Source organism: Passer domesticus, chromosome 6 (assembly GCF_036417665.1).
Source record: "Passer domesticus isolate bPasDom1 chromosome 6, bPasDom1.hap1, whole genome shotgun sequence".
Taxonomy (NCBI): domain Eukaryota; kingdom Metazoa; phylum Chordata; class Aves; order Passeriformes; family Passeridae; genus Passer; species Passer domesticus.
Window position 1 is genome coordinate 48,265,831 of NC_087479.1, and position 20,689 is coordinate 48,286,519.

The 20,689-nt window shown below is 40.8% G+C and overlaps 1 protein-coding gene across 16 annotated transcripts in view; it reads left to right on the plus strand.

Moving 5' to 3' along the window:
• Positions 1-20,689, plus strand: part of PTPN5 (protein tyrosine phosphatase non-receptor type 5) — a 77,233-nt gene that overhangs the window by 15,242 nt on the left and 41,302 nt on the right. For all 16 annotated transcript variants that reach the window (XM_064425283.1, XM_064425290.1, XM_064425286.1 and 13 more), the window contains exon 2: positions 7,369-7,479. In XM_064425283.1, the coding sequence (XP_064281353.1) occupies positions 7,380-7,479 (100 nt within the window). In that variant the 5' untranslated portion in view covers positions 7,369-7,379. The remainder of the gene's footprint in view (positions 1-7,368; positions 7,480-20,689) is intronic.

The following is a 20,689-nucleotide window of genomic DNA, read 5'->3' on the forward strand; positions in this document are numbered from 1 at the left end:
TCGGACTGAGATTCATGTGGGTGGGAAGTGGCATTATATCAGTGCTTAACTTATGGATACAGAAAGGGGAAAGTTCTGGCTGTGCAGAGAAGTAGATGCAGAACTGAGTAAAACTGGTAAAATGGTGACAGGCCATGTAGCTGGATAATATCTCCAGTTTTCATATTAAATTTCTCTGATGCAGCTGCAGTCTGCATCACAAGTGTCAGTGCTAATGGCCAGAACATGTTTGCTCTCTCTGTAGCCTCTTAGAAAGATGACCTTGAACAATTGTGTGGATTTTGCTGGGGTTGTAAGACTGGACTCAAAACTGATGCTGTAGGTCTAGTATCCTTAATACACTTAGGAGACCTAGGCAGAGGATGTAGCAGTTTTGATAGATGCTGTTGAGCTTTGTGAAATGCAGTGTGGGAATTGTCCTTACTACATGAGGACTGAGAACTAAGGAAGCTATTGTGACCACTTGTCGTGGCAGGCTCTGTAGCAGAGTTTTTGTTTGTTATGTGGGAGGATTAGGTTTCATCAGTGGAGAATTTAATTTCGCCTTTTCACTGAGGTTGGGTTTGTACAGAACTGTAGCTCTGTGTATCTTGCAGAATCTGCATGAGAGCAGAGCTGATTTGTGTTGAGACAGATCTCCCACACGGCTGTGAAAACAAGTGCACAAATTCAGAGTAGCTGGGTGTAAATCTGAAGTAACTGTCATGGAGATTGATGTTCTCTCTAGGAGTTAATCTAGATTTACATCAGGGAAACTGTGACCAGAATCTCCCAGGATTCATCTTCACTAGACTTTAGTAGCTCACCAAATTAATTGCTAATTAACTTGAGATGGTTGATTATTGTGGATGCTTCCCACATATTTCTTCCTACTGTCATCAAATTTAAAGACAGAGCTCCACTAGATCAGACCAGATCTTACCTGTTCTGAACTCCTGCTTGTCAAAAGCTGTTCCCTTCAGTGAGATATGAATGATGAGCACAGTCAGCAGGCATTACCCCAAGGAAGTAGCTGCAGTACACTGCAGTCCTGGGAATCTAAACTTGTGCACACCTGGGTGAAAACCAGTGGGGACACGGCAGCCCATATTGCTGAAGGCAGTTAGAATAAGCCAAGGGTTTAGAGAGATCCTATGAGGTAATCCCAGATTATCCTTTAGGCTGGCCTTGCCAGTTTGTACAGTGGAGTGGAACAGTGTGAAACTTGTCCTTGATGTAAGTGCAGTAGTCAGAGTGAAGTGGTTTCAGCACCGAGATATCCAAGCACTGGCATGAGCTACCTCCACTTGAAACACTTCTTCCCTTGCATGTCAGAAAGCAGATGCTCTGGTGCTTTGTAAATTCTACACAAAGGAAGTTGTAACGTGAAGTATCTCATGGTAAAATACCAGTTTACAGTATTCAAGGACATTGAGAGGGAAATGGCCAGAGCTATTCCTTCAAAGTCTGACAACATTGAGGCACCCTTACTCTTCCGATTTCACTACCAACATGACAGTAATAAAGCACACCTTTCCTCTATGTATTTTGTATGGCTCAAATGAAATTGGGATCTTAAAAGGATGGGATGTCTGATCCTGCTGCAGTCTGGGCAATGAAGTTTTAAGACAGCCTTACTCGAAAACTAGATTTAGGTTCTGTTCCAGGGCCCTCCAGAACAGAGGCAGAGCAGGACAGTTAAAGCAAACCATCTTGAGAACCTCTCATGCCTAGAAAATTGTGAAAGTATCTGTGCCAGGGCTGAAAGCAAAACTAAATTAGGCCTCTATTCAATAAAAAGTCCTTATTCTTAAATAAACATGTTGTTAGGTCCCAACAGGGAATGTGTCTAAACAGCATAAATTTAAAAGTTGCCCTTTCCTCTACAAACGTGCTTAAGAACCTCCCAGTTCTTGGGCTTCACTTTGAACTGGTTTGCCTCCAGCATCCCGCAGCTTCAGCTGGGAGGGCCTGGTCACGCAGCCTGATGAACCTGCAGTGAAGATGTAGGGATACAATAAATGGGTGCTCATCTTCCCTGCCTGCCAAAGTGAAGGCACAGTGCCAAGCAGATCTGCGCATTAGATGACTAACAGCTCCCACACTGCCAGTGTAGGCAGGGAATATGCAATGCAGCCACATATGTGTCTCAGAACCACACCGGGGGCTTTTTATTCTTAATGTTTGGTTTTGTTTTTAAATAGGAGTTCAGATCTTTGAGCAGGATGTTTATCTCTATGCACAGAAAACAATATTGGTCATAGCTTTTAATATATGATCAAGATTTTAGAACGACCAGCTGATGTATCTGTTGTGAGTGACATCAGAATTTCAAGTAACTGCTATAAATGCTCTCTAGGATGGCTGTGCATATCATGTGTAATTTTCTGAGTTTACCTTTATTTAGTGGCTAGAAAATAGCTTTTTAAAGAAAGTGAGATTTTTTTTTTCCAGTGGGAATATTATTTTAAAGTTTTGTATTTAATGTTTGGGTTCCTATTTAATTTTTTATTCATATTTTTGCCCTGATTGAATTTTGATCACTCTTTTTTGGGTAAAATTGGTGGGAGGTGTTCATAAAAATCATTATGCTGTAACAAAGGAGTTGAATTTAATTTGATACTTGCTTAGCCTTAGTTTTACAATGTACATGTGGATGTACAATGAGCTGAACCTCCAGGGAAGTCCTGTAAATCCCTGCAAGCAGAGTGCAGTTCACCTTAGTTTTTAATCTAGCAGTGAGCTTCCTCTGAAGAAGGTCCCCTTTTCTCTTCCCCAGTGATGGCTAATCCATGTCCCACCCAATTAATTCATCTTCTGTCAGTTCTGGAAGCTAAAGCAGCCTTGTTGCTGCATAGAGAGCAAAGATGGGGGGATAGGATGCAGTAGAGGAAACTGAACAGGATGAAACAAACCCCCCTCTTTCTGCAGCAGTGAAAGGTTAATTCATGCTAAATGCAGCATAAAGTGAACCTCAAATGTTGATGGTTTGGATGGTGGACTCGTACAAATTGCTCAAGAAATATTAAGGACCCTCTGAGCTAGGAGCTGCACGACTACAGAATGGTGGGCAGTTTCTCGAACTGAATCTGAAAAAATGGAGAAGCAGAAAACCAAAGACAGACTCTCAAATCACTGAGATACAGAGCTGTGGCCTCACAACCAGATGATCCAGTGTTCAATGAACAAACCTCTCTCATTGCCAGAGTTAGAACTCTTCAAGTTTATCATGCTTTTTACTGACATCTCATAAGGATACAGTATTGTGGAAAGCAGACTTACAGAGTACAGGTAGAGAAGAGCTGAAAGCCTCAGATGTTTTCCGGGACATGCTTTCATTGGCAGTGGCAGAATCTGTCAGTATCTCTTTAGCACTGAGTAACTATTTGATGAGAAACTAATTTTTGAGTTTAAGAAGGAACAAAGCCCTATTTCCTTTACAGAGCTATTCAGTAGCCTGTGTAATATGGATTGGTCTCTATTTACTCTATTTTAAGTGCCTGCTTCTTCTTTCTTGATCTCTAAATTGACATCCCCATCCCTCATCCCTCTTATGTTGGTTTTGCCAGTAAAAATTGCTCTTCTGTGGACTAGCAGTTAGAAGGGGTTGTGTGGAATGACTGGGATGGCAGTCCTCAGATAGTCTGCATTATATAAGCTGTGCTTTCCACCCAGGTGGTTAATTAAACTTGGTCTTCAGATCCCAAGACAGAAACCACTTATGTGCACACTTCATTTTAATAATGTTTTTCTGTTCCTCTGCCCCAAGACTCCTAGCCCTATCTTCTGATTTGTCCATTCTCAAGAGGGAGAAAAGGGAATGTAAGGACAAAAGGAGAGTGTGTGGCTCTGTGTAGTCTCATTTTGGGCAAATAGTCTTGTCTGGGGCTTGTAGATTAAGTGAGGGAACATCTTACAACATCGCTGCGGATTGTCTGAATGATGTGACCTTTGGAATAGGTGCTATATCCATCCCAAAGAAGGAAAAAATTAACAGTAGCAATAAAATATTTTATCATTCTGTGTTCCATCCTCTGCAATTGCATTACTGTTCTGTGATGAAGGTCCTGCAATTTAACCTGCTTTGTTACCCTGTCAGTGCCAGGATATGTATACAGATAATTGTGGGTATGATTTTTACTTACACCTGGGCAGACCATGTCATTTTTTTCAGCAAAAATTCACTTGGTATCTTAAAAACTTGGGATTTATTTCCCTCAAACATATCACAAGCTAAAGTCACTCTTGGTTCCATGTAGTCTGAATGTGCTTCTGGGTATTTGCTACCAGGAATTTGGCAATTGCTTCTCAGTCCTCTGTGACACATCCTCTAGGGGTTTCACACAGCTCAAAATCAGGTGCAGAAATCTCCTCTTAACTTGGAGCCTGATTTTGCTAGCACTTTTGCTCGTGAGTGAGTGCTCCTGTGGCTGGCTGTAGCTGCTTGTGTCAGAATAACAAAGGACACACCAGAGTTTCAAAAGGAAAGTCATGCAGTTGTATTGCTTTTATTGTTTAATGTGAGTTGCTTTCTGTGAAGCTACTTGGCCTTGAAGGTTTTCCTTGTAGTCAAGGGCAGATAGAATGATGTCTTCTACAACAGTGTATAGTAGGTGTAAAATGCTGCCAGATCTCAGCATTGTTTTCACATCAGTTTTGCACTGCTAATAACTGCAAGGTGTAAGTTAATTGAAAATAAGCCTTTATCTATTTCAGAGGCAGGGGTAATTCCTGCCTTGCTTTAGTGGTATTTTCCTTTGATCGTTCACATGCTGTTGGAGAGACAGAAACACAGGGCATATTTGGCAATAGATAGGTATTTCTTTCACCAGTGTAAAACTACACCTGTCCCTAAATTAAATGATGGGGAAAGAGGAAGCAGAGGAGGAATGCTTGAGTTTGGAGGCAATATAAATTATTAATAATAATTTATAATATTAATAAGACTTAAGTGTGGAGTCTGGCAAGGCACCTGCACTGAATGCAGAACACAACAGTAGAATATAGTTAAGGAAGAGGCAACTCTCTTTATAGAAGAGTATAGAGCTTCAACATTATTTTTTATTCGTTTGGCCTCTCTGGAAATGTTGTGATACCAAGTTCTTTGTACACAGTGTGCAAAGAAAACAGTTTTATACCAGTATTTGAATATTGTGGTGAACTGCAGGCACTAGGGGAGGTCAAAGAAAGCATTTGGGGCTACTGTCATTGTAAACAGCCCTGTGCTAAAAACTAGGTGTGATCGGGTTACCTTGTGTCAGCTGAACCACGGTAACTAAATGTAAACATTCTTACTCTACTTTTTCAAAAGCACAAACTGCTTCTGGTTTGAATTTTATCTCTTGTCTTCTGCTTGCATTGGACTGAGGGCATGCAGAGTTAATTACATTTCCACCTAGCAAAAGTGATAACCTTTGCTTGCTGGGGCAACCTGTTCTGGTACCAGAGCCCTTCGTGTCAAGATAAGAAGTGCTGTGTAGAAAGGTATAACATCCTTTATTAGATCACTGATAAGGGGCAGTTTAGGGATGTAATTTGGCCTTCAGTAGTGAGCCAAAAGCCACAAAGTCCCTTATGAAATCCAGTTACTCCTTGGTTCTGCACCTCATGGCAGTTCTGCTGGAGGGACACGAGTGCATTGCAAAGCCTGTTTCTTGGGAGTTGTTGCACACAACTGGCAGTTATGTCATTGACAAGTTTGAGGGGCAAGGGGGTGCTGATGGTAGATTCAGAACTGTCCGCACCATCTTTTCATGGGGCTTTTAAGTTGTTTTTAGTAGCACCTGCTCTGTCAAAGAAGGTTGGCTTCCTTTGGGACTTGCCTGCAAGACATCTTTTCTGGTTTGAGCCTGGACAGAAGAAATCACATCAGAAAACTAATTTAACAAAAATATTTAGTTGAAAGTAATCGGTTGTCATATTTCCCTGGGAAGGAAGGAAAGGTGTTTCTAAGTGGCTATAAAAGTATAAATACCATCTGTATGATGTATTCTTATTTTTTTCTGGTTTTAGGAATAACTTTTGGATTATGTTTGGAGACACACTGGGTACACAGACAGTAATTCTTATTCTTGGACTTCCATACTATGTTTGTATTACTACAAGTGAAAAAGACAGCAAGTATCCAGGCCTTTACAGTCATTTTCATCCCTTAGTAATCCCTTGTCCTGATGAGCAGAGAATAGCTTAGTGCAAAGATGTGCTGTATTGCATCAGGTGATTTTTTGAGGAATGCCTCACATATTACTCTGCTATTTTGCTTTTACCTAGATGCTGTTTTCATGTATGCTGCTGTCTTCTAAGGATGTGACTTATTTTCAAATATGTTCTTCCTTAACATACAAATGTGCTGCTCTATATGCAGTGAGCACCTTGTGTCCCAGTGTCAGAGATAAAGTCTGCATATCTAAATAATCTTGGATTTATTAGCCAGTTCAGAACCAGAAAGATAATTTTCTAGACCAAGTATTTCAACAGTACCTCTGTAGGAGAGGACACTTTCAGAATTTAGCCCTTTAAACTCATGGTTTTAGGAGACATCTTGATTTGGTTTGTGAGGTACAGTGTACTGGCATCAATGTAAGAAGCTCTGTTTGTCTCTGTGGACTTCGGAAGAGTCTGAATGAACTGGTCCGGTGTTCACAGTGCAAAATCTTTTATAAGTAGATGACAAATCACATAAGCTTCAAAGGCACAGCACCTTATAATCTGGAAAAAAAGGCATCTCTGACCTCTCCTTTAGCTGAATGTGTGAAGGAGAATAAGGTCCTTGCAGTTTGTTAGGGGTGAATTTCTTTCCACCTGCCTGCATGACCCTCTTTGCCCATGTTTTTGCCATGCTTTTAGTGGCATGTTGGGTACATGGTCTCTGAGGTTATGGACTGTTCCCAAATTATGTGTTCAGTTAGCCCCACTGTGTGATAGGTATGACACATTTAGCAGTCCTTCACAAATAAGGGTTTTTGTCTTGTATTCAGACCTTTAAGCCCTCATGGAGATTTTAGTAAAATGGGGAGTTATGATTTCAGCTGAAGGCTTTTTTCATGTGGTGCAGATAGCTCCTAAGGGAGCTTAGTTTATGGATTGCCTCCTTTTCCTTGAATATTAAAACATTTTATGGTACATACCCTTTGGTTCTGGTAGATTGCAGTTCCTTTATGCAGGCAATAAGCAAAAGCATATTCATCAATAATAATATGGCAATATACTTGATCTCCTTTCCATGTTTCACTTCACCCCACACATTAGTGGGTTGACTCTTTCTTTATGGATGAGCAGCTCGTCACGGTCTTTTAGAATTTATTGTCAAGAAGAATTGTGTGTAAAAGCCTTAAATGGTTCTTAGACATCTGATAGTGTTAAAGCTTAGATTTTTCCTTTGTTTTTCAGGATTCTAGTGCATGAAGGACGTAAATGATAATCCCAGAGGACCATCTGTCCTGGAGCAGGCGTTGGAACCAAGTTACTATGTGACTGAAAGGACTGAGTGCAAGTCAGATGGTAAGTAAGACAAGGAAGATGAGAGTTATCATGCTGTCACTTCAGTACAGATGAAAAACACTGCCATACACTCTTTCAGAACTTATCCTAAATTTCAGGTTTTAAGTGCTTTGCAAAGCCCAGTTAGCATGGAAGGTAGCTTTTTCTAGATCTTTTCATGGTGGAATATATATTCATGTGGTTCTCACATCATTCAGAGTCCATTTTACCTCCACTGCCTACTTAATGGCTATGCAATTTTTTCTAGCTTGTGTTTCTAAGGAAGTCTAAAGGATTGAGCCTTTGTCTCTTAAAAGCTTCTTAGGAAGTCCTTTTAAATCCAGTCCATAGCTGTTTCAAGCATTTTTTTCTTCTTTCTTTATAATTTATTTACATTTTACCATGAATCAATTAGTTTTGTTTAATCATCAAGGAAGTGGGTGTTCTCAAGCCATTCTGGACTTGTTTCTAAACATATTCCATCTCTTACAGGAAAGTGTTTCCTGTCTGCATAGTGAGGGTTTTGAATCCTGCATCCAGTGTAGATAAACCTTTTTTGGTTTTATTGGTTGGTTACCTGATTTATTTACTGGTTGCAGTTAGTGCTGCACTTGGGCTGGCCTTTGGTACCTCCTTGCAGACTGATGCAGTTTCTGGTTATTTTTATGCTGGAGGAACCAGTGCAGCTGACATGGGTGGGCCCTTGGTATCAACTCCCCACTGCAAAGAAGACCCAGCTTCTGGAAAGAGGATGCTGAAAACCTGTATTAGGGGATGTTTGAAGGGCAAAAGCATGTTCTCTATGCAAATAAGCTATAAGGGAATGAGTTCTTTCTGTATAATTTACTGCTAAAAAACCCTTTATGAGCTTTATGATGCCCTTATTTATGCAAGAATCCTGAAAAACTTCAGGTAACTTAGAGGTATTTTTCCTGGGCATTCCCATCTTCTTTACAAATTACATACAAGGGGTCAGATTTGGAGAACTGAAAATAAATGCCTGCCACTGATTTGATGACAGAAAGGAGGTGCTGTCTTTTATGTAAGCTCAGAGAGTCATGTTAGTGTTACACATTTTGGTGCTTTTACAAAGTTGTCCAGATCATTTGAGGCCAGGGTTAAACGAAGGCCATGAAACATCAATGAGGTGGTGGGTTTTTCATTGTGATGGTGGGTAATTGTGCAAAATAATTGCAAGTCTCATTATGTTAGGACATGTACAAACATACAATAAATGACAAACACACATTTTGCCTCAAAGCACTTATTCTTGATAGCATAAGTAAAAGCATGATAATTTATGTTACATGATACTTATAGACTATATTAATTTCAAAACAAGACATGAGCATCATTCTGCAGCTATACAAAATAATGAATTCAGAAATCATTTCACTGTGCTTATCAAATTTATCCCCTTACTGAAATTTGTAGCAAAATGTAGTTAAAAGTACGGAGTTAACATAAATTTGTTCCATTCACCAACACAGAAACCACACCCCCTCTGTTTTTAGCTGGAATGCTGAAAAAAAATTCATGTGCTATAAATCCAGTATTATGATTCTTAGGGCTACTGAGTATGTTCAGAGCTCTTTCATGTTTCACTTTCTATTTCCCATCCACCAATATGACTGCTTTTGGGGAGAAATGTGTGAATAGTTCTGGTGGAATAATACTATTTATGTCTTTTTTATTATTTTTTCCCCTCGTGGTTTATTAAGGGTCTTCACTTCCTCCCCTTGTGTCTTTGCTTAGGCTTTGACACTGCCTTTCTCTCATCTTGAGGCCAAAATACCCAGTGTTCATGCACTGATCCTGCATGTTGTTCATAGAAAAGATCTTTAATCCAGCAGTGATTACTGGCTTACGCTTTATATGTGGGCAATACAAAGGGAAGTTTTTCAAGCAGTTTTGTTTTTATTGCAGAATAAGGTGTGGGTAGTTCTGCCTTGCAGAAAAGCTTAGCCTGGAAAAACCTGGTGTGGGAGGGGAGAAAGAAAAGATCGACAATCATTTAACATGTGACATCAAAGTGGAATAGTTCCAGCAAAGAAACTGTGCTGAAACTTCCCAACTGAATGTGAGCTGAAGGTCATGCACTTCCTTTCATGTTAACTTGGTAGAGCCAGCATGGAAGCATTGCTAAAGTACTATGGAAGGAATTCTGTGTCTGGAGGCTATCCCTGGCAAGTGTGCTTGATGAAAAGTACCCTGGAAAGGCCTCAGTCTGAGGTGGCTGAGCAGACTGCTTTTGGCACAAGAGGCAAAGGCACTTAGAAAGTGTCAGTGATGCCAATTTCAGGAAAGGCTCAGGTGTGTAAAATTCAAATCCATGTTTTTAATCTAATGGAAGATGCTCCAATGAATGTTTGAAGTAGGAATCCTTTCCAGGCATTGTCATTGGACTGTAGACTGGCCCTTGTTTCAAATTTGGCAAAGAAAAGGGTATCATTCTGTTCAGCTGTCAGATGCACAACAATAAACTTCAGTATTGCATAAAATACAATGCAGAATGTGGCCAAAGGTTTTCAATGTTGTAGTGCTTAAGTTGAGCAATCAATTACATTCATACAAAGAAAATACTGCTTGCATTGCAGGGCATAGGAGCTAATGAGAAACTTCTAAGGCATGGCTCGATTAGGGTAGGTTGGAGGGCAAATTAAAATTCTGAAAGATTACTTTGGAAACTGTTAGAATATGTTTATGCCAGCCAGTTAATACAGACGGTGAAACCATGAAATTATGGACTAGATTGAAAAATGGTCATTTTAAGTAATCATAAGTCTACTTATTTCACAGAATTGCCTCATGTTCACATGCTCACATCCAGCACAGTGCATGAAGCAAAAAAACAGAGTGAGTGAAATGAAACTGGATGGTGTTTCTGGAAGCTTGAAAAGTTTTGCTGTAGCTGCACGACAGAGCCACGAGCTGCTCTTGTGCGGGTGGGAAACGGGATACTGATAAAAGAGGTCACATGAGTCTGTGGGGATGAGCAAAATTAAGATGCTATTTCTGAAGGAGTGTGCACTTGGGTTGACAGTTTGAATTTGAAGCCTTTCAGTCAAATCTTTATTAAAGCAAGTTTATTCTGCAGTGTGTACACAAAACACTGTAGAAAATTAAACCAATAAATATCTTCATCTCTTAATTGCATTTAAGAATCAGATGATGAGGATGAGGCAGTTTGCAGTGCCAAGGTAGAGACTACCTACAGGTCAGGGACCCTGATTTCATTAAAGAGTTAAATTAAAAATCAACCCATTCCTTTTGACAGGCATCTGTTTGGTAAATTATCATGTGTCAGTTTTAGTTCTATGGTCCTATTGATTTAGATAGTTCTATTGATTTAGAACAGTTTTAATATAGTTGCTTTCAGTATCATCATATCTTTATTAAGGGCTGGATAAGTTCTTAGGTTTTTGGAGTTTTTTTCTGTTAATCCTTCTAGCACTTGATCCTTTCTCAAGCTAGACAGGTGGCAAGTTGACTTGATGCTCTTCATTCTCCTGTGTTCTGCGTAAAATTATCTTGTTTCACACTAAGTAAAGGTAAACTGGCATTTGCAATTTAAAGGCTTGACCCTGTTGATGGTGTCCCCTGATATATGCTTACTCCTCTGCCAGCTCCATTAGCCCAGCACAGCAGTCACAACATCAAGGATATCTTATTGTTGAATACCCAGGGTATTACTTTGTTATTCACACTGGGATTTCATGCAGCTTTTAAGGGAACTGATTATTTGCTTTCCGAAGATGTTTCAGTGAAAGCTGAAATTTTTTGATACCTTTCAGGCATACTGCATGAAAACACAACAGAATAATTTGCTGATATGTTCCTGGGTTTCAGTCTTCAAATCTTAATACAAGAATAATACTTGAATTATGTACAGAGACTGATGAGCATATACTGACAGAATATTAGGGCATACTTAATGTGGTAAGATCCAGGAGCGCTAGCAGGCAGGCAGCTGTGTTTCAAAGGTAGATCACAGAGTTTGGGGTGTTTTTAAAACAGTTTCTGTCCATCCCTGTGGAGATTGGCATCCTAAATCCAAGGTGAAACTACATTCTACTGTGTCTCCACTGTCACACAGGCAGCAAAATAATATCTCTGGGCCATCAATCCCCTCCAGGGATTATTCAGGGCTGTTCTGCCAATTCTCCTTTCATCACTGATATTAGGACAGTTCTCCCCTTGTTGCTCATGCCTCTGTGTGTAGGTCCTACCTTTTAAGCTCATTCTTTGGCAATAGAGACTGTCACAGAATATGCATTTGACCAGGTGTGCTTCGTTAGAGTGGGATCTGGGCGGCATCAACTTTTTGTTTTTGCTTTCCTGTGTTCTGCTGAAGGAAATATGGGCATATGGACCTGAGGAGAGCAACAGCAAACTCCAGTTACAGCCCTGCTCCAAATGGTCACGGGGTGAAGGACTGTGGTTGTAGTTTGTTCCTGCTGTGCAGTCAGATGTAGATGCAGCAGCCTGTGCATCATGACAGAAAAGAGGTGGGGTATGGGGGGATATTTCCTGAAGTTGCATTGTCATGTCTACCTGTAAGGCCATGTTCCACCCTGTGAGAGCTGACAGAACTGAAGTTCTGTTAGTCCTGGCCAGCACTGTAACTCTTCCCCATGTGGGACTTCCTCTTTTGTGCAGGTGCAGTGTAAGATTTGGAAGGCTGGGCTGTCCTCACACTGCCCAGTTTGTAGTACTTGATGTTCTCACAACTGTACCTGTATTTTCTTAATTGTGAGTGATAGCAGACACATTTGTGTGCTGTATTCACAGACACAATTAAAAGAAAGCAAAAGCACATGGTAGGCAGCAGTTTGAAAACCATGTCAGTCTCAATTTCAAAAACAGCTGTGAGGTGTTCTCTCACTGTCAGTGCGAAGTGTAGTCCATATTTTTAAGCTGCTTTTGAAACTTAGGCCTATCTTTTTAAGAGCAATTATTGTTTTAGCAGAACTAGAGGTATTGGAGCTTTTGAAATTTTCCTAGGCCTTTCAAAAATCTGGCCTCTTGACGCCCTAAGGCTGTTAGGCATGAGATACCCACTATCATGTTTCCCACTAGAAAAATGAATCAAAATCAATGCCTGAGGTCTGCAGCTTTATGTCTGAAAATTTTCAGTAAGAGCTCACAGTTGTAATTGGGAAATGGCAATCACCAAAAAAGTTTAACTGTATTTTTTTTCTGTTTCAGAGTTTACAGCAAGATATTTTAGAGGGAAGGGAGGGAAGACTCTCTATCTTAATTTTGAGGTTATTTAATACCCAAGAGGAAGGAAGTTTTCAGTATGCTGTACTTCTTGCATATGCTACCTTGTTTGATTTGAGCTACTGCCAGATGCTGTTTTTAGTCTCCACTCAGTCCTTCTGTTCAGGCTTTTCACACTCCTCCTCCTCCTGTGGGCTTCTCTTCTATGGCCTTGTATTTATTTTCCTTCTTTCCTCTCTTGTCAGATATTCTCTTTTCCATTATTCCCAAGCATGCACCTTCTTTTTGCCATCTGTCTTTTATCTTCTCCTTTCTCTGCTTGTTGTTGCAAGTCCATTGTCTAGTGGTTTTGTAGGACTCAGTTTAATGCCATAGAACACGCATTTTTAAGTCAAAAAAACTGAGGAGTATCCCTGCTTCAGGGATGTGAGATCCAAAGCAGTGCAGTATTTGAATTGCACACGTTGTTACATACTGAATTATATGCATGCCTCATGGGCACTGGTTTGGTTTGGTGGACTAACAGATTAATTAATGGAAAAACTAATATCATAGCTGAAATAAGCTGAAAATCAGCCTGGTAAAACAACTAGTCATTTTTGAGAGCAGAACTTTGCTGACGTGTCACATGGTCCATATGCAACAGTTTTATAAACTTATTTTTTAAGCTTGTTCTTCAACAACACAGACTGTCACAGAAGATCAGTTTGACACCCTTTGGAAATCTAATATTGTCACCATATCTCAAACCTCTGCTGTTTCTGGAAATCATGGTTTCTTGGCCTCTGCCTTACTAGTTTGTTGACTGAGGTTTCATGCTTCCTTATGCCTGCTGGTGACATCACCACAGGGAAGTGCAAGAAGCAAGAAGCCTCAAAGAACAAAGTACTTCAGTAAGGATAGCATTAAGAGGTGAGCAGTTGTGGAGTGCCAACCTCAAAAGTCAGGGGTTTTAATGGTGCTATGTTTTCTTCATTGTACCGCTGTTCTGTCTTGGAAAAGAAATCCTGGGAACCTAAGACTTGCTTTGTTTTTGAATCTTATCTCTTTCCACTACACGTGGTTTCTGATCTTTTTTAAGATCTGTGCCTTCTCTGCATCTTCACAAGGAAAACTGTAAAAGGAGAGAGGAGGGACAGCAAGGATTGACAAGTTAAAAACACTGATGGAGAGCAGGCATTGGCTCATGCTTGGCTGAAGCAGTCTCCCAACCCTGCTACCCGAGAAGTGTTGTCAAAGAAGAGGTGGTCATGGTATGGTCTCACCCATTAGATTTGTTAGCTTTCCAACTGAGTGTGTTGCACCAGGAGATTTGGTTGAATGCAATTAGGGAGTTTCCCGTGGTTCTTTCACCACAAAATGAACCTTCCAACTGAGATCTGGCTGTGTTGCCAAAAGGGAGTCATAGTCAAGCATGTTATTGAAAAATAGAACAGGAAGGGGAGTCTGCCTCTGTGAAGCTTCCTTTGGAGCATTCAGAATGGAACTGAGGAGCTTAAACTCTCAGCTTAAGTGGAGAAAGGAGAGATTCAGGCTCTCCATGAGAGGAACATGGAGTTCTTCAACAGAAGAGTTGAGTAAATACTGACAGGTTTGACTCTTTTGCAGTACATTTTCACAACATCTGTCAAGCTTCCTTTAAAAATACCCAGCCAGCTCTGGCTTGACTGTGGATGTTTTTCACACTTCCCAGTGTATGGGATTGGCATTTTAATTTCACAAACAAATCTACCAGCTTATTAGATTCATCCACCTGCTCATGCAAATGGCAATGCACTAGATTGAGTTTGTTCTCATGTGTTTTTCATTCCAGATTTTTGGTTCACAGCTTTACAGAGTCTATTCTGCTCAGGTCCCCTGTTTTGCTATATCCTATATAATTTCATCCTTGGGATTGCACCCACTGCTGCAGTATGTGGCAGGACTGGGTTGTTAGGCTGTTCTCCCCATGGGATGTGAATGCCTCTTCCCTGTGGGCTGTAGGCTTGCTGTGTGCTGCACCCCGTGCTGTGGCAGCAAGCTGCCTGGATATTACTATGGTGTGGTTCTTTGCACCTACCAAAGAGTGTAAAAGGTGTCCTTAATGACATGGATCTGCTATTGCTTTATTTTTAACTCAGCTGTTTAGCTAAAATAATGTGTTATTTAAAAGAGCAATTTCACCTGAAAGTAGATGGCCAAATGAAACGTTTTTTTAGTCCCAACAATAGATGCCATTTGCTGTTGATGATTGCCATCATGGCACGCTTTAAGTGAGAACAAACATACTACCTCCCTCCAATACACACAAGGCTTTTTCCTAACAGATTTATTCATTAAGCATATGTTCAAAGACTACAGCTATTACCACTTTTAAATAGAACCATTTTTTCGTTGCTTTTCATAGAAAAAATACTACAGTGTTGTGAAAAACCTGTTCATGTTCCAGATTCAATTAACTAACATATTCTATTAAAAGTTCTTTCTACTCAGGTTGTTTGACAATAGGAAACTAAATACTGTGTGTTGGAGACTGACCTTCAAATGACAGTCCAAAACTGCTGCTTTGCCTAGTCTTTAGCAGTTTGAATGCCTTTACTTTCCCACTGTGCATGTCAAAAAGGTCTCTTACAGAAATTGAAGAGAACCTGGTTAGACTGTAAGACTTGGTCCCAACTTCCTTGCACAGGCAACATTCCTGCTGAAACAGGTAAAAGTTTCATCTGATCAATTTTGCAGCCTTTTGATAAGAGGAAATGGCACTCCTGAAAGACACTAAATGCCTTCCATTTTGTATGCCTTCTGTGGGAGACAAAGACAAATACAGACCTATTTTTCAGAATAGGTTATTTTTCTTTCTGTCAGGTTTGTGCAGGCGTTCTCAAAATGGCCCCTTTTAGCTTCCTGTGTGCTCACCGGTGCTGATAGGTTCTGAATGTTCTTTGCCAGCACATTGACGAGCCTGTGTTATTTTTCTGTACAGAAAAATGCTTTAACAACAGCTCTAAGGTGAAGCTTCCTTTATTCTTGAGGTTTTTTTACATGCTACTAAAGTGCTACTCCTATTGGATGCACATATGGATTTAAGGATGCTATTGTCTGTTCAGCTGATAAGATCATTTCAAGATCTGTGGAGATGAAAGGATGAACTATGATATTACAGTTATCCTTCAAAAATAGGACTTCATACTGCCCTGCTTAATCTTTTGTCTTCTGTGCCTCTGCTCAGCATATCTGAAATAGATCACAGGGCTTCTGCCTGGGCCGTGGATAAAACGTTGCTGTTGCCCATTCTTTTTAAGATCTTTCCAGCACAATTAATGCTATTTTGGTGATTTGACCTTGGCTGGAGGCCAGGCACCCACCAAAGGCACTCTGTTACCCCCCAACTCTCAAATGGATAAGGAAGAGAAAATATATCAAGTGGCTGATGAGTAAAGGGCTGGGAGAGATCATTCCCCAGTTACTGTCGCAGGCAAAACTCAGGGAAATCAGTTGAATTTATTGCCAATCAAAATCAGAGCAGGATAATGAGAAGTAAAACAACTTTAAAAACATCTTCCTCCTACCCCTCCCTTCTTGGTCTTAACTTCCTTCCTGATTCTCTATCTCCTCTCTCTTAGTGGTTCAGGGAGATGGAGAATGGTGGTTATAATTTCAGTTCATCACATTGTTTCTACCTCTGCTTCCTCCTCAGGAACAGGAGTTCTTCCCCTTCTCCAGTGCGTGGTCCCTCCCTCCCATGGGAGGCACTCCATTAACTTCTCCAGTGTGAGTCATTCCCATGAGCTGCAGTCCTTCATGAACTGATCCAGTGTGGGTTCCTACCAGTGGCTGTGGTCCCTTGGGAACAGGCTGTTCCAGCATGGGCTCCTCTCCCCCTGGGTCTGCAGGTCCCCCTGCCAGGATCCTGCTCCAGCATGGGCTTACCATGGTGTTACAAGCTTCTCTTGGGCATCTACCTGGTCTGCCATGGGCTCCTCCAGAGGCTGCAGGTGGATCTCTGCTCCTCCATGGGCTGCAGGAGAATCCCAGCTCTGGCACCTCCTGCACTGACCTGGCTGTCTGCAGGGCTGTTCCTCATATAGTGTCACTCTGTTCTTCCACAGCCATTCCACATCTACTTCTGTGCCATAACTTTATTGTCCTTAAACAGATTATCCCAGCAGCATTTCTACCATCTGATGTGCTTGGCCTTGGCCAGCTGGCTGGCATTAGAACTGTCAGACATGGGGAAGCTTCTCAAAGAAGCCATCCTTGCAGTCCCCCCACACCCTGCTACCAAAACCTTCTACACAAACCCTTCAGGAAAGGACCAAACAGTTTTGTTGTATGTAATTGGCATTGGGAGGTGAGAGGTGCAAACAAAAAAAAATTCTTTTAGTAGAATCTTGAAATAATGTGGAGGAAGGCAGAGGTGGGATGGTTTGGAAGTGCTGCACTGGTCTTTAGAAGCTAAGAATGAGATTTACAAGATTACTCAGTACTTTATTCTTCATGTTGAAGTCAAGTGTGGGAGGAGACTTGGTATGAGGTGTTTGGCATCTCCTGTTAATGCAGATGAAGTGTTCTGGATAGCATAGCAGAAATACAGCTCTGTGGATGAAATCTTGCTTCCCATTGACACATACTGTCACCCACACTTCAGAAGGAGCATCCTAAGGGAAGCAATTGACTACTCAAATTCTGAAATATGTAATATACACAGCACATTTCAACATGGAGACAAAACCGTGGGACAACTAGGAGTCCGTAAGAATATGTTTGGTGCCTTTGTGGTGACCTGAATTATAAATGTTTTGAAATCAGGAGCTTCTGAAAAGCAAGAAATGTTCCAATCAAGACCTGACAAAGCGACGGTTTTTAATAGTCCCAATTTGTGTTGCATAGTTGAGAAGCTAAATTCCTATCTTTTCATCCTCAGAATAGGACACACTGTGATGCCTTTTGTACCTGAAGCATCAGGAAGGTTTAAATGTGCTTCCTTGGCAGGTGTGCCTCCCACACATGCAGCATACCTGCCACCTGCTTCCATGCAACCTCAGATCATCATCATTTCTACAGCATTTGCTGGAGTACCGAATGAAAATCCCTAGGTTATCTGTGATCCCAGTCTGGAGGCAGAAGTAGAAATGCTCTACTTATGCATGACCCAAAATGGTGTTTGCTTGCCAGCTTGGTGATCTGTTGATTAATGTCAGCTCTTGCTACAGTAACTCAGCATGAGGCTGTGTGATGTGAGGTGGAGTGGAGCCTTGGGACTCATGAGTCCGTGAGAGGTTTGTTTCTCTGGGTTGTTTTGTAGAGTGAAGCTCACGATTGCAGACAAGCGGTGCAAAATCCTCCCAGAAGAATTGCAAAGCTCATCACCAGCATGTGCTTTTTTCGTGTCACCTTCTCCAACAGAGAGCCGTAACAACTTGTGCATGTCTGCTTATCTATCTAGACAAAACATTGCTCAGTGCATGTTTCCTCCCTGGGAAGAGGATGAGAAGGCAAGCTGTTGCATCTTTTTAGTTTACTATTTAAGGCTGTGTATCCATGTTGATGCACACAGTATAGGAGCCCAGATAGACTAGACCCAGGACTATTACCACTTTCTATTTGCCTTGTTCACTTTTTGTGCTCCTATGTGGATAGCTAGGGAGAAGGAGAGCTTGAAGCTGTTACTCTTGTGACATTTTAGTAATCTAAGCATGCCTGTAACATGAAGGGACTGCAGTTACAGAGGTAGCAGAGTACTGAACTGGAAACAATGATGTTTAATTGTGCTGAGTTTCCATTAAGGCCCATAATGGTGTAGCCCTGAATGGAAATAGAGCTCTAATACAGAGACAAAATTGGTCCTCTTTGTAGATGTCCACACCTTTATCTCTACAAGTATTTTTTTTAAATCTTAATTAGAGGGTCTGAGTGATATTGTTGCTTTCTGAGGCAGCCAAGCAGTGCTGAAAAAAAGCGTAGCCTTTTTAAATGTGTGAAAGAAAGTAAAATGCTTATACTTGGCATAATGCCCTTGGGGCATGTATCAGGTTTGTGGCTGAAGATGGTTGTTGAGACTGGTCTTGATATAATTTACTTTGCTCAGGAAAGAGAATGTCTTTGAAATGAATGTGATAGTGGCTTTCCTAAAGGATTTCTTTTTTTGAAAGCTCCAGGGCAGAAGATTTGAGTCACTTAGTAAAGCAGGTTATCCCCAAATGAATGACATCAACACATTCCCATTTGAACCTGTCAGGAAGCCAGAAAATTACCACTCTGCTTCAAGGTGCAAACCTTCTCATTCACCAGAGCAGAAAGCAGATCTAATACCTACAGAATACCAGGCCAGTCACTGAGGAGACATTAGAAACACACAGTGGTATTAGCATAATGACTGTAGAAGTACTATAGGATTTGTTAATTTAAGAAAAGAAATATCCTTTTTTTTTCACACACAATAGCAGTGTGGCAACACCAATTCAGATTATAGTGGTATGAATAGCAAATACTTTCAAAAGTGTGTGATACTAGAGTATGCTTATTTCTTTTCATTGTCAGAGTCACTCTTTTATTGAAGAGGATGTTTGTCTGGTTCTTAAATTATTGCTATTCTTTGATTATGCATTCAGGCACATTTAAGTATATCCTGTAGTTAAAGTGTAAAGGCACAAAAATTATAATTAGGGTCTGAAAGGGGACAGTTGGTTATCCTGTTTCAGAGAGTTCAAGCCTGTACATTTCACTCTGCATCACTCCACCACTGACAGTTCTCCCTGCCTGTGCTGCCTGTGCAAGGCTGATTCATGAGCAGTCTAAGCCTTTATCTCTTTAACTGTGGAATTACAGAGCTGCTTTGTGCGTTTCCATTTTCAGTGTTAAAGGGAGCTTGCAGCCTGGGATTAATCTGGGACAACCAACTCCACTGAAAGTCTTGTAGTCTGTTTACAAAAGCTCAAGTCAGCTCCAAAATTATCACCAGGCACTTGAAAATATTCAGTGAAGAAAACAGCATTAACAAAGAAATCTATTCTTTATTTTAGAAAAATTTAAATTGTATCCAATATTCTGTGCTAATCAGATGGCCCTTCTGTAAGAGGGTTAAGAGGAGAGAAGACAAAATCAAACAAAAGAAGATTTGAATTGAGCCCTGATTGAAAGATGACAATTACTAATTATGTGTGGGTGAATTACATGTTAATATTCAGTGTCTCTGTGGGTCTGCATTCACTTAAGAGCTGTAATTTCACACCATATTTAATGTTTTGTTTTGAAGCAAACACTACTCTAAGGGCCCTGGCTGTCTTGAGAAATGGCATATCCTTTAACTTGATGTTTCACAGGGCAAAAGGAAAAAGGACACTGCCTAACAACACATCTTGTGGTTAAGACCTGTGAGCATTAGGAGAGCCATTAAGAATAAACAACTTGTGTATTTGACTTAGTAGCTGGGAGTATGATTTAGATGTGGACGAGGGCATAACTAGTCTTGTACTGGGAATTAAGAGCAACTTCCCCATTATTAGCAGACACATAGCAGTATGTAATGAGTGTAGGACCTTGGCAGTCAGACCCTACAGATGGTACAGTAGCTCCCATATACTTCCCATATGGTTGCTTTATCTGCTTTTTACTGCTTCTTGTGGCTCCAAGCAATTCCTCTTTGCTGTCTTTCCAGAGCAGAGAGCCCAAGGATTTTTTTTTTCTTGTCCCCATCTGTGTGAGGCTCACACCTAATTCAGAGTGGTGTCAGCTGAGGTACCCTGAGCTGCCTTTTCCTAGGAGCTCTGTTTCACATGAGCGGTTATGGACTTGAGGCTTCGTGAGAAGATCAGGTAAATCACCTTCTCTCTTACTAGGTGGGTTAGGTATATTATAAAGCAGTCAGTACCAATGTGTAGGACCCCAGGTATGAGAGGAGTGCTGTCTGGAACATCTGGTTTCTTTCAGAAAGGAAGGGTTTGCTGATGTGGGGGGATAGAATATAAGAAAATAAAGATAGAGAAAATAAAGATAGTGTAAAAAGTAATCCCACCCCTAAGGAGTTGCA